The sequence below is a fragment of the Sciurus vulgaris genome (assembly GCF_902686455.1).
Source record: "Sciurus vulgaris genome assembly, chromosome: 12".
Classification (NCBI taxonomy): Eukaryota; Metazoa; Chordata; class Mammalia; order Rodentia; family Sciuridae; genus Sciurus; species Sciurus vulgaris.
In genome coordinates this window covers 55,763,128-55,776,580 of record NC_136473.1, presented here as the reverse complement: position 1 = coordinate 55,776,580, position 13,453 = coordinate 55,763,128, and the positions used below count along the sequence as shown (strand labels likewise).

The following is a 13,453-nucleotide window of genomic DNA, read 5'->3' as shown; positions in this document are numbered from 1 at the left end:
TTCTGGCTGTCATATCCTGAGCTGCCTTCCCCACCATGCCCTTCAGTCATGATGTTCTGCCTCACTTTGGGCCCAGAGGTATGAAGTTGGCCAACCATGGACTGAAACTCAGAAATTGTAAGTCAAAATAAACTTTTCCTTCTCTATGTTGTTCTTGTCAGGTCTTTTGGTCACAGTGACAAAAAGTGACTAAAATGCCTGCAATGAGCCTGATATTGGTGATGATGGAGGAAGCTGAGGACAGGGCAGAGAAATGGAATTTAATGATGTGGAGGAGGTTTCAGAGGCAGAGACAGTGTCTTCCCCTTCCTCTAAAGGACCCAGGGAGCAATGACATTGACATTCCATGACATCATGGAAAGAAGACTGGCCACAGGGTCTGGTCTGGTCCCATGTAAATTGCTTAGACTTTCTGCATGGTCTACCATCTCCACCTTGTAAGCAGATGTTTACAAGTTTTACTGGACACAGTCTGCCACTGAGCACTTGCTACCAGATTGCTGGTAGGGTCTGGGCAGGAACCATGGGCAGAAAGCCATAGGGGGAGCACCCCAGCCAGGCAGGAGTCTTGTGAGGCCATTGCACCTGATGGGTCTGGAATGACACACCGGGAACCAGCCTTCTTCTAATACCAGAGGGTCAAGATATTTCTCTTCTCAATCATTTTCTGCTCATACAACCCACACTCCACCAGGATATGTAGAAATCCAGAGTATAAAGAAACACTCAGGCTGGTCAGTGCCAACATAATTTTGCTGCACGGAATGGCCCAGGTTTGGCCTGAGAAGGTCAACACTGCTACATTAATAAAACTCCCCATCAGACCATTTCCACTTAAGGGCGGCTGAGGTCCCTCATCCCTACCCTTCTGGCCTTGGCCAATAGCAACATTCATGACCCATCACTGTCCGTCTCACTCCATCATCCGCAGTACAGATGGCCCAGGTAAGAGGCTTGATATCGGGGCTTCTGTTTTTGACATCACTGAGCCAAAGATGCTGCACCTAGGAAACATGGGCACTTGGAGCACTGAGGCCTCGTGGTACTCCCTGAGGCACGAACTTCTATTTCCAAACTCCGGCCTCTTGGGCAGGAACCTTTCAGCATGAGCTTTCCCCTCCGTCACCCACCGACTGTGTTCTGATTCAAGGTGCAGGCACTAGGACAGCAATAAATTGAAAGGCATGAAGTACTGATGTAGAAAGGAACCATAGACATGGAGGGAGAGGGAGAGAAAGATAAAGAGAGAGAGAGAGAGAACACATGACTGTACATGTGTGTTTTTATTGACCTGCAAGAAGCCAGCTCCCTGGTCTCCCAGATGAATGCAGATGGGGACCCTTCCCTGTTGTAATACTAGAACTGAAGAGTCAACTGAGAAAGGCAGGTGAGAAGGAGGCAGGTGCCCAGGGCCACCCACGTCCCCTCTAGGCAGACCCTGAGTTTCCTTGGACACTCTCTGTGACTCTCAGTCCTGCATCTGGGACCACATCAGGCCCTCTGCCCCCATCCAGGGTCCTACACTTAAAGAGTTTCCTTGGTGCCTTAGGGAGTCAATTGATTTTCTTTTTTTCCCCTGATGACCTATTCAAAAAGGTTCTCTCCTCTGTCTCTAGGTTCAGTCTCTTAGAAACAGTTTGGAGATCTTAAATCTGCCAGCAAGTGGCTCTCCTTCCTCCAGTTTTCATTAAGCCCATGGCCGCTGTGTTTCTGGAATCCATTAAAACAAAACCAGGACACACACGTGAGAACCAAATGAGAAGCAGAGCAAACCGTGGTGCTCTGAGGCACTGGTGAGGAGCGATTAGTCACAGACACTTGTGTAGTGCTCTGTGAACTGAACCTGGTATCCCCTGAGCTCAATTCACTACAGGTGGCAAATCACAACCCACAAGATGGGCCCATCAGTCAGTAATGTTTATTCGACACCAACAGAAGGGAAGACGTGTGTCTGGTGCTTTCTTGACAAAGGAAATAGGAGACTAGACTCAACATTTCAAGCACTTATCACCAACAGGACAAGATAAGAGAAATACATAGAAAAGAAATATGAGCCAAATTTTAGGATTATGCTGCCAACCAACCAACTGATGCATCAATCAATGGTATCCAATGGTAACCTGCACCTGCTCAGTGCTGAGTACCAAGCAGGCTGAGTCAAGTGCAAGATAGGATTTGTAGAAGCTCATGTCCAGTCAGGTCAAGGCCTGGGTGTATCTCAGAACAAACAGGCTTCCCTGGGGTAGCTTCTCTTTGGGCAGAACCTCCCTCACCCTGGAGCTTTCTGGATTCTGGGTCACAGCAGGCTGAGGCTCCCTGCAGTAGGAATGAACTTCATTCAGACCAAGATGCTCATTCAATTCTCAGCCTCCTCTATCCAGTTCAGAGAAAGAACGTGAGAGAAAGAAGCCAAGAGGTCAGGGTGAAATGCAAGGACCAGAGGAAGAAGATAAAGAGGATTTGGGGAGAATTCACATAAGTGAGGGGTAATGGTAGTGGTAGTGATGGAGGTGGTAGTGTTAGGATTGGGGGCTTGGCTGGGGCTACCTTGGCATATGTCGCTTGCCACCCACTGACGTCCCCTCAGCAAGTTGCACACCTTCTGTCTGGGACAGACATGGGCTCCCCTCTTGGGCTGGCTGACATTACTCCAACTCATAGCTATAGGCTATGTGCAACTTCATGTCACTGAGCACAGAGGGGCTGGCTAGGAACTGGGCAAGGATCAAGGAAAGCCCATCAGTTAAAGTAAACTGAAGTTTCTCTCATCACTTTCTTGGCCAAGAACCTGTAATGACTCCCCATTGTCAACTGCTATCATACATTGTGGATTCTTATTCTAGTTCTGGAGAGTGATATAGAGTAGAAGGTAATGTGCACTTTATTCACAGTTCCTGGATGAGTAACTTAGCCTGGGGTTACATTCTGTAGCTTCTCAGTCACTCACTTAGCCTAGGCCCCTCTGGAATTGATCTCACCACGTTGCCCACAGGCCGCGGTCTTGCTGCCTGGAGCTCAGGCTCCCATTCCTCTCTCCGTCTCCAGCGCCTTCCACCCTTTCTGCCCGTGAAAATATCAGGATCCTTCCTGTCAGGCCCAGACCTGATACTCTCCCGCAGCCTCCTACCATGCTTGGACTCACGGGGTCCTGCCTTTGCCTCGTTTGATACCCTATGTCTGCACTCGCATCAGACACGGTGGTGCTCAGCACGCTGTTCTCAAGTTCTTGCCTTTCTCGCTAATTAAATGACAAATTCTTACTGCACCTTGTATTCCATGCTGCTGACCCTCCTTCCCCACAGGAACCCTCCCTATCACCATGCTCTAGGAGCGCACGCCTGGCTAATGCTTAGTAAGGGCTGTCGTTTAATTTTGGGTGTAACCCTAAAGCCCACGTGTTATGGGCTTGGTCCCCAGCCCAAAGTAGGAACCTTCAGGAGGTGGGGCCTAGTGGGAGGTCCTGGGTCACTGGGATGTGCCCTTGAAGGGGATAATGGGCATCCAGTCTCTTTCTTTCTTTTTCACTTCCTGGCTACCAAGAGGTAAGTGGCTTTGCTTCACTGCACACTCTTCACTGTACTGTGTTGCCAAAAGCAACAGGCCGTCTGCCCAGGGACTGAAATCTCTGCAATCACAATTTTAAAAATGTACCTTTCCTCTTTTTGAATTAATGGCTTTAGGTATTTTGATACAGTGATGGAAAACTATCAAATATAACAACAAAAAATAAAGCCCACTGACAATGGTTTGTCTTATGAAAAGGCTGTCATATTACCATCAGTATTCTTTGTATTAATTGGCATAGTCTCACATGATGTGGGCAGCAGGCAGACCATGGCTATTATCTACCAAATCCCTTACTTAACTTGTACATGAGAAAACTGAAGCCCAGAGAGGTTAGCTATTTCTGAAAGATCACACAGCTCAAGATCCCATGTCTCCCACTTTCCAGCTTACTGCACCATTCCACACAACCACAGGAATAAGCCTGATTATATACACTCTTCACTAACATGGATCTCCAGGAAGAAAGCTGGAATAATGAACGATGGTGATGTTTGTTAGTTCCTACTGTTATAGGCATCACAAGGGAATCAGAGCGCTTGCAGTTATTTACCCAATGATATAATTCTAGTTCCTTTTTGCTAAGCAAATAACCAAAGCATTAAAATTTTCCAAACTCAAAAGCCATCTCAAATAAAAGATAACTGCCTGTCTCATCTCCAGTAAACCCTAGCCATCTACTTAGGAATTTCCTTTGAGGGGTTTTATGGTTTTTCCTAAAGAAGTTGTTTTTGATTTATGCTGATCGCATCTGACAGCCAGCATTGCTCTTAATAATAATCATAAACAAGTGAGACAAGGTCACCTAACCTGAAATGAGCTCCACTCCTCTGCCATATCCATCGTGGAGCCCTGGATCTGTGGCCGCAGAGCACAAAGGTCTGATGCTGGGCACTCCATATGAAGTCCCCTCTCTAGCGCCTACCGTCACATTTTAACTTCATACCATTTTCTCCAAAGACCTTACCTACAAAGAGACCCCCAGAGGACAGCAGCTGTGGAAGGACTTGGCCCTGAGCAAGGACATGTGTGTACCCTGCAGCCCCTCTCTGAGGGGCTGTTTGGCACATTTGTTTTTCTCACATTTTTTTCCCTCCTCTGTACTCCACTATAACAGCCAAACCAATAAATTAAAGTCTTGAAAAGATAGTGAATGAACGTTCAAGGTGCTAAGTTAGAGAGAATTAATGAAAGCACTCTCTAACACGAAACACAGGCGACCACCTAGTAAATGTCACACAATCATCTGGATTTGAAGATCAACACTGGGTAGGTAGAAATAATGAGGTTTGTCAATCAAGTACTGGGGAGGCAGCAGATTTTTTCCCCCACAAAGATGGTAGCATAGATAAACTTTGTTATTTTTAGTGACTAATAGCAACATATTTCAAGGCTCTTGGCCCTAATAAGAGGACACAGCCACTGTTTTGTTATACTGAGTAGCTTGTCTCATATGGGGTTCTGCTCCAAAGTCTGCTGCAGAGACTGAGCGGGGTGAAGCAGAGCACAGACCAAGTGCATCAGATGCTGAAACACACACCACTGGGAAATAAAGATGTCAAGGTGCTGACAGCCATGAAGTTTCCCAAACATGCTCAGAATGTAACATCCTCCTCGCCGTGTTCTGTGATCTGTGATGGGGTGGGGTGGGCCAGAGGGGCCGTGTACATCATCACATCTGGGGATGTAAAACAGCATGAATGTACGGTCCCTTAAGGGCCATTTCTTTGATTTGAGGGAGACAAAGCGTTCATGACGTGCATTACAACCCAGTAATGTAAGAGTGCTTACATCTGGGTTGGAACATTTCAGAGCTGGAACTCACTGGTGGTAGAACAGGGAAAAGCAAGGCCATGAGTGAAAGAAAAAGTCTGGGGAGCAGGTGCTGCAGATGCAGCTGGAGCAGTAGAAAAGGGACCCCACTTCTAAGCATCACTCCATCTTTTAATCCCAAATAGGTTGTTGGCACAATATTCTGCAGAGCAGTGGCTTCCGGAGAGCTAGAAATTCCACAGAAGGCTGGGGGGTGGCAGAGGACAGGCCACCTGCACTTTAGCCAAGACACCAAACTGCAATGCATTTGGGGCTTGGCTTTTTTTTTTTTTTTTTTTTTTTTTTTGAATGATGTTTAGGCTAAAGAATGAGTGAGAACAATTTCTTTAGAAGTCATTGAAGAATAGAAATGATTCCAAGTAAAATTCTCGAGTACCTTAAGTTATTCTTGGTACCTTTGCCTTGCTTCTGTTTCCCTGCTTCCGTCTCTCTTTCCTGTCCGTTCATCTCATCTATCCTGGGTAATACCTCTGCCCTCTTCTCCTTGCCCATCAGAAGTTACTGTCACATGTCATCCTAAACTCCAATGAACATGCCAGTGCTTCCACGTGAGTTCTGGAGTATGTGCCTTTTGACAGCAGATTCATGGACTCCCTCCAAAAGCATGCCAGCTGCCACGGTGGTGGTAGTGTACATGTGGGTCTATTCCGTGCAGCACTGTGTGTGGACAGGAGGGGAAGGGAAGCCCCTGTGGTTGGTGTGCATACCTGACTGTCCATGAGTGTCTCTGGGGTGGGAGTAGAGCAAGAAACTTCGTTTCTGTAGTTATTAGGCCACCGGGCACCATGAGGTCAGGTTCCCTGACCTGATCTCTCAGAGGCTTCTAAAACAATACAGTGCTTAAGCAAATAAGCCACAGCTCTGGGACCAGGTGAGGAGAAGCCATGGAGGAAGAGCCAGCTTCTGGCCCTGCATCCTGGATGCTCCTCGGCATCCACACACTGGGCTTCCCCCTGCTGAGATTGAGGGACAGTTGCAGCCTCAAGGTACAATGATGCACACAGCAACAAAGGTTTCACAGTGAAACCCTCTGTGGTTCTTTCCTAGCCAAGACCTACAGGTGGCAGGATACCGGGAAGGAGAGATGAGGCCTCAATCCCCAGGTCCCGGAAGTCCGCTCATCAGAGGGCAGGGGAGCAATGGGCCCCGCAGGCACCACACCTGCCCTTTACCTCCCGGGGCCCTTCCCCAGCGCCTACCTGAATTGGACCGTTTCTTCGGGGTTTTCAGGCTCCTGCACCTGCCACCCACAGAGCTGCTGTTCTCGCTCATGGAGTCCTGGGCTGAGGACGCACTGCCGGTGGCCTCGCTGTCCCTCATCATGCTCTCGTAGCCGCTGCTGCCACCGCTGTGGTAGAACAGTGCTGTCTTCCCCATGGCCGGCGGGAGCTCCCCACTCAGCACGCTGCTGTTGTCACTGCCATGCCCGCTGCTGCAGCGGTGTGGCTTCCGGGGCGGAGTGATCTTGCTGTAGGGCGAGGGCAGCAGGTGCGCTGTGGCCGGCTTGTCCTCTGCAGGGGCCCCACTGCGCTCCTCCGCCTCGGGTCCAGCCCGCACTTGCAAGCCCCGGGCACCTGCGCTTCCCTGCAGCAGCTCAGAGATGCGCCCATTGACTGCTCTTAGGGGCAGTTTGGAAGCCAGTCCGGAGCTTCGGTTCCTGCTGAGCGACTGGGTAGACCAGGACATGTGCTTCCCGCTGGGGGGCAAGTTGGAGCTTTGGCCCACCGACTGTGGCAAAGACTTGGTGGAGAAGCTGAGGGTTTTGGTGGTGGGGGTGGACAGGCTTCGGGCCTTGGGGCTGGCCAGGAGGAGCTTGCTCACAGCTGAGATCTTGGACTGGCTGGCCTTGGGGGAGGCGCCTGCTGACTGGGCGGCGCTGCAGCTGGGTGGTGAGGCTCCTGCACTGCTGCGGCCCAGGCTCCGTCCAGCACGGGGCATGGTGCTGTCTTTGCCTGCGTGCAGTCGGGAGCTCATGGAGGACAGGCTTTCGGCCCTCTCCAGAGAGAGGCATTCGTAGTGGCTGACTGTTGTCCTGCCAAGAGAGTTGGTCCTGCTGGCCAGCTGCTCCAGCTTGGCACTGAAGAGCTTGCTGCTGCTACTGGCGTCCTTCATCTTGCTGCTGGGCTCATCGGGGAAGCTGGCCAAGAAGGTGGCTGGCTGGTTCAAGGGGCTGCTGGTGCTGCTGCTGCTGGCACTGTGCTGGGGGCTGGCCCGGTTCTTCTGGTCCAAGCTGGACTTGCGGACAGGGGGCAGAGGGGGAGTCCCTTTGGGCCGTGCAAGGACACAATGCTTGGGAGAAGCCACCTTGCGCTCCAGGGTTGCCTTAGAGGCCTGGGTGCCTGATGCTGTACCCATGCCGTTAGTGTCAGCAGTGCAGTGGTAGAAAAGGCTGTCCAACTCCTCATGTCTACTGGCTTTCTGAAATGCCCTAGGAAGGCTGCTGGATTTCAGGCTTTTGCTGGAATGCATTGGGCTCTGGGCCACCAAACCAGGCAGAGCCATCTCACAGCCATCCACAACCCTCTTGAAGTTGTCAGTCACCGGGGAAGCAGATACCTCTCCACTGCTGCTGCTGAGCCTGTCGCCAGGGCTGGGTTTCCTATCCTGTTCTTGCTCTGGTCTGGTCTCAGGCTTAGTGGGGCCTGTGACCGTCTCATACCTAATCCCTTCTTCACTGGGAAAAGCATTCTCTTTTTTTACTTCCTCTTCTCGTTTTAGCCAGGGGTCCTCAAATTTCATTTCTTTCTTCACACTGGTTTCTTTACTCTCCTGGGTCTGGGCTGCTCTGGCAACTGCTTTGGAGGTGGCAGTAGAAGCCTCAGACTCCTGTGCATTCCGAGGGCTCATGGCAATGCAGGGGTAAACTGTGATGTTGGTCTTCATGGGGATGTACCCTTCGCACCTGCTCAGATTGGCTGTATTGGAGATAGTGACCATGGCCTTGCCCAGTGTGGATATTTTGCAGCTTTTGATGGGGGTGGCTTTGTTGAAAGAGTCTTCCCCCACCTCAGACAGGATGAGCAGGTTGTCAGGGCCCGCCTTGGGCTTCTCTCTGCACACCACAGCGGTGTTCTGGATGCTGCCGACAAACTCCGAGGCCGGAGGTTCTGCCATGGCCTCCCCGTGCCCAAAACACGTCTGGGCTATGAAACTGTGGCACGATTGCTCGCCATCACTGCCGGCGCTCATCTCGCTCAGCCAGGAGCTGATGGAGGAACGCCTGCTGCCTGCCTCCCGGGCCTTCCCATCCAGGCTCAGCTTCGGAAGGGGCAAGAACTGTGTGATGCTCACCTCCGAGACGGGAGCCATGCTGGAGTAGCCCTCCAGATCCTCGCTGATGCTGCTGATGATGCTGACAGGCCGGGAGCCTGAGGCTAAGGCCTGCACAGAGCAGTCGCTGTTGAAGCTGATGATGCTGGTGGGGCGGCCGCTGTCCAGGACCCCGCTGATGGTCAGCTCCTCCACCAGTGTGAACACCAGCTCGTCCTCCCCATTCAGCTCCAATGGCTGCTGCACGGTCACCATTGTGGTGCTCAGGATCTCCTTCTTGGAGTCTGGGGGAGATGCTGTCTGATGCTCATCCTCAACAGGGGTTTCTGGGAACCCTTCGCTCCCAGCAGACATAGATTTCTTCAAAACCTGGGGGCTCATTCCAACTGGAGGGGTGCGTACCTCAGGCTGCAGCAAAGATTCGCTAGAGACCATGCCAGAATCCTTGCTCAAGGGTGGCAGTGGGGCGGAGGTTGGCAGGACCCCCTTCTGGGTGTACACTTTGCATCTCTGAGAAGGAGAGCTGGGGGGTTTGTACTCGGAGGTCTTGGACAGGCTGGCGATGCCCAGTCGCGGGGAGCCCATGGGCCTGGGCTTGCCCTCCATGAAGCCACAGGAGTTCAAGCTCTCTCGGCTGCTCTGGAGGCTGGGGCTCTGCACCAGCTGGGAAGCTCCATGCTGGCCGCTGCTACCGGGGATGCTCCGGGGTGAGGCTGGGGTGGGGCTGCTGCTGTGTGCTGTGGCAGGCACAGGTGAGTGATTCCTTTGCATCTTACAGGCCGGGGTGTCTGTGCCTTCCCGATCAGTCGGCTGGCCATCTGACCCATTATCTTCCTTATCAGACTCAGAAAGTGAGTTCGCCCCAGCCACATGGCTTAACGAGGGGCATTTGCTTGCTTGCTCTGCCCCAAACTGGACGGGCAACTCTTCGAAAGGAAACTTACTGGGCTCCTCGCTGCCATCAATGCAGTCTAGTCTCTCTTGCAGTTCAGCAAATGTGTTGCACTTCAAGCAGTCCCTTTCTGATTTGCTGGCCCCAGCCTCTCCTGCCTCTGTGGGCCGGCTGTCACCTCTTGTCTTCTGCAGGGCGGGCACAATGGGGACAAAGTCTGGGGGGCCCTCGTTGTCTGTGAGCTCCTTGTCGGAGAGGGCTGTGCCGTTAGGCCCGATGTAGATGACAGTGTCGCAAGACTGCTCGCTGCTGGAGGAGTAGTCGGGATCACTGGACAGGTGCGCGATGGGGAAGTCAGGGTCCACCGTGGCCCTGGTGTGGAAGGGTCTCAGCTGGGTGGGCCTACGCATTCGGCCTTCCTCACAGGAGCTTTCTCCACCAGAGGAGCTCGATGTGTACTATGAGGGAGAGAACAGTTAACGCGTGGCCCTTCTGACACAGCCCTCCCAGGGAGCCTGACATTCTGTGGCAAATGGTAGGAGCCAGTGACTCAACATGAGCTACTGGTTGGCTTCCTACATTGGGACCATTACTCTGGTGGGCCAGCCAGAGTGCCCCAATGTTCCACATCATAGCTGCACATGCCCAGGACAATTCCTACGTGGCCTACTGAGGAATCAGAAGCTGCTCAGTAGAGGAGATGATCCAGTCCCCTTTGGACCTCTCAAGGGCTATTCCTGAATACAACCAACAGAACAGTGGTTGCAAAGCCCTGTTTTATACCCCATCCCCCAATTAAAAAAAAACATAAAGGAGAAGGAAAGAAAAGCCCTCCTACATGTTAACAGCTGGCCCTGGACCTGAGTGGCCACAACCACCATGGTCCTCTCAAACATTCTTGCCATACTGCCACTGTCCTGGGTGTGCTTCTGGCAGAGGAAAGGAGCCTAGTGGTATCCAGCAGACTCGGTGTCAAGCAGAAACCATTGAATTAACATAGAAAGCCCAGTAGCCAGAAAATGACTCCTGGACATGGGGTAGGCAGTAGGGCCATGTGAGCAAGAAGCTAATAACCCTCGTTAGAGTCCACTCGCTGAAGGACACAGTCTTCATGTACATGGGACCCAGGCAGGCAAAAGGAAAACTGAATAATATCCATCCCTCCAACAGTTTTCATATCAAAATAACAATCCATTTGTACTACCAAAAGCACACCAAGCACTTCCTGTCAGGGGTCAGGCTGGATGCCCAGGGCCAGCAAAAGACCTGACTTTCTCCTGTGTCAGTTGGAAGGTTTCCCCGCCCCAGGTGGGTACCACAGCTGTGATGCTCTCTCACGCAACCCTGTGTTTGGGGATCAGCAATACAGACTGGCTCTAACTCAGTTCCGGGGCAAGGCTCTGAAAGCTCCTTTACCCACTGCACCCACCAAGAGCTGCTTACCTTCGTCTTCTTTTTCTTCATCCTCAAGACCCTTGATGCGATCTGGATGGTAGACAGGGTTTCTGCATAGTTCCCGGCTGCGGCAGAGATGTGAGCGATCATGGTGGTGCGACAGTTCATGTTCCCCAGAGACTCCCGAAGCAGCATGGTGAGCTTGCTCTCTCTGCCAAACAAAGTGAATTAAGGCTGCATTAGTGGGCCATGCTTCACACTGGCTGTCAGGGTAGGACTTTAGGTCTGTATATGGCTATTTTGCTGTGGTTGGTATTTTTTTCTTCACTTTTTTTTTTTTTTTTTTTTAATGGCACACCAATTAGCATCATTTTCCAGCATGGGAGCATAGGGCTATTTGTGGTTGGCAGCTGAGCAAGTGCTTCTAACTCCAAAGATGAAACTCATGCAAACACCTCCCTGGGCACTTCTGTCCTGGCCGTGATGGGGTATTCCTGTGTGTCTGTGTGCATATGTCATCGCACATAATGAGGCCTGGGAATCGAAATGGGAAGAAGGGATCAGGAGAAAATGACTTTGTGACCAGTGACTCAGTGTGCTATCTGCATACATGGCCTTTCTCTGCAAGTCTGTGCACACAGGTAATCCCTGTAACAAAAAGAAGCTCCCTGCTGGGAACTTGTATTGAAGATCTATGTGTTTATAATACATGCAACCACTTTATTCTCACTGTCTCTTAATTTCCATGTTTGCACCTAAGCACTAAAGGAAAAAGTATTTGTATTCCAGATAAGTGGAGAAACACAGACACAAGCCCAAATATTCACTTGTTCAGCAACTGAAAGAATTTTCTAGAAAGGCCTCCTCTGGGAACTTTGCAGTTGCTGTGTGGAGCCAGTGTCCACAGTGATGAAAATGAGGCCCAGGGGTTTATAGATGATGTTTCTGGACATTTTAAGAATTGTCCTGGAGGAATGGCTCAAGGTTTTTTCCATTCCTATACTAGCACTATGCTATCCTAGCATTTTTTTCTGCCTTGCTTTTAAAAGGCCTCCGTTGACTTCATCAGCAGCATTTGTCCTCTCAACCATTGCCAAGTGTCATTTCATCTCTGGAGCATCCCTTGCCCCGAAGGCTGAGGCCTCCTTTGTGTCTCCCATGCCCTGTGTTCATATCTCTACGGTGTGTTTGTGATGCCAGACGAGAGGAGTTCATCTGCATGTCTGAGTCCCCTGGGGAGGGACCGTGCAGTTCAGCAGACTGTGAGAGTTGCAGGCCACTGTCAACAGACAAGGGGCCATTTCATACATGACCTGAATCCAGCTTCAGGGAGGAGAGACTGTGGTGTGATGGTTTTTCCTTCCCATTTGAGACCAATTAAGGTGTCCGTTCAGGGATGCTGAGCTCACCACGGCTCAGTACCAGGCAGTTTATAAATAAATATACCAGGACTTTCCTTTAGCAAAATAATCAGTGACAAAAGTGGTGGAAGGAGCAATAAGGGAGGTGTTGGGCGGGGGGGACTGTGGACTGGCTGTACATATTTAACTCCCTTCAAAGTGGATCCAGGATGCATGTTGTGGACACAATGGGAAGGTTGAGTCTCATCCTGGAAAAGACAGTGAACCTGGGCCTTGTCTTCAATATGAGAAGCAGAAGATGGATTCCATTTGGGCTAGTTGTGATCATACAGATTCTATAAAATACCTGTGAATGCTGAATTAGTGAATAATTGCCCATGACTTTGGGGGACAATGCATGGTTTAGTGAGCCTCTGGTGAGGCACCCGTCACAACGGTTTCATCGGCTGGTCATTATGCAACCTCATTTTTTATGTGTTTCTGTTGAAAAATAATTTATTTAATATCTATTTCTTATAAATAATAAAACATGCAGCATTACTTTATAATAAACACTAACCAAGAAGGGTTCAATAATTTCCTGAACCGGAGTAATATGACCATAAATTTCTTTGGCTTTCAGCCTCACAACAATACTGTCTGCTACAGATTTTTTTCCTTAACTGTTCATCATCACATGAATCTACAAATTCAGCTACTTTTTAAAAAATCATTTCTATAGCTTCATCATGTACTATAGATATTATCTTGTACTTTCTGGAATGGCCTCACATATAGGAGTTTCCTCTTCCTTTTTCTGAATGTACTGTAGTATTGATGCATTAATAATGAACTTGCAGCCAACAGCACTGTAACTCAGGCCTGAGCGAAGCTTAATTAACATTTGTGTTTTTGCCACAAGGCACATCACAACATTTGTGCCCTTCATTACATTAGACGGCACATCAGCACCATGCACGGGGATCATATAAAACAGTGAAATCACCAACGAAAACACAAAAATGCAAAACAAAACAAAAATCATGTAGCACTACATAGACCTGGAAAGCGCATTTATTTACAATAGGACAGCGGATGTAAGAAGGCAGAGGTACCTTGCTCCATCTCAATGGGGAACATGTGTGTCAGAGACTCAAGG

At 50.2% G+C, this 13,453-nt stretch overlaps 1 protein-coding gene across 2 annotated transcripts in view; it reads right to left on the bottom strand.

The window, feature by feature from the left end:
• KIF26B (kinesin family member 26B) overlaps positions 1–13,453 on the bottom strand; it is a 490,037-nt gene that overhangs the window by 21,043 nt on the left and 455,541 nt on the right. For both annotated transcript variants that reach the window (XM_079106603.1, XM_079106604.1), the window contains 2 exons: positions 11,003–11,165; positions 6,597–10,017 (listed from right to left, as the gene is read on the bottom strand). In XM_079106603.1, coding sequence (XP_078962729.1) covers positions 6,597–10,017; positions 11,003–11,165 — 3,584 coding nt within the window. The remainder of the gene's footprint in view (positions 1–6,596; positions 10,018–11,002; positions 11,166–13,453) is intronic.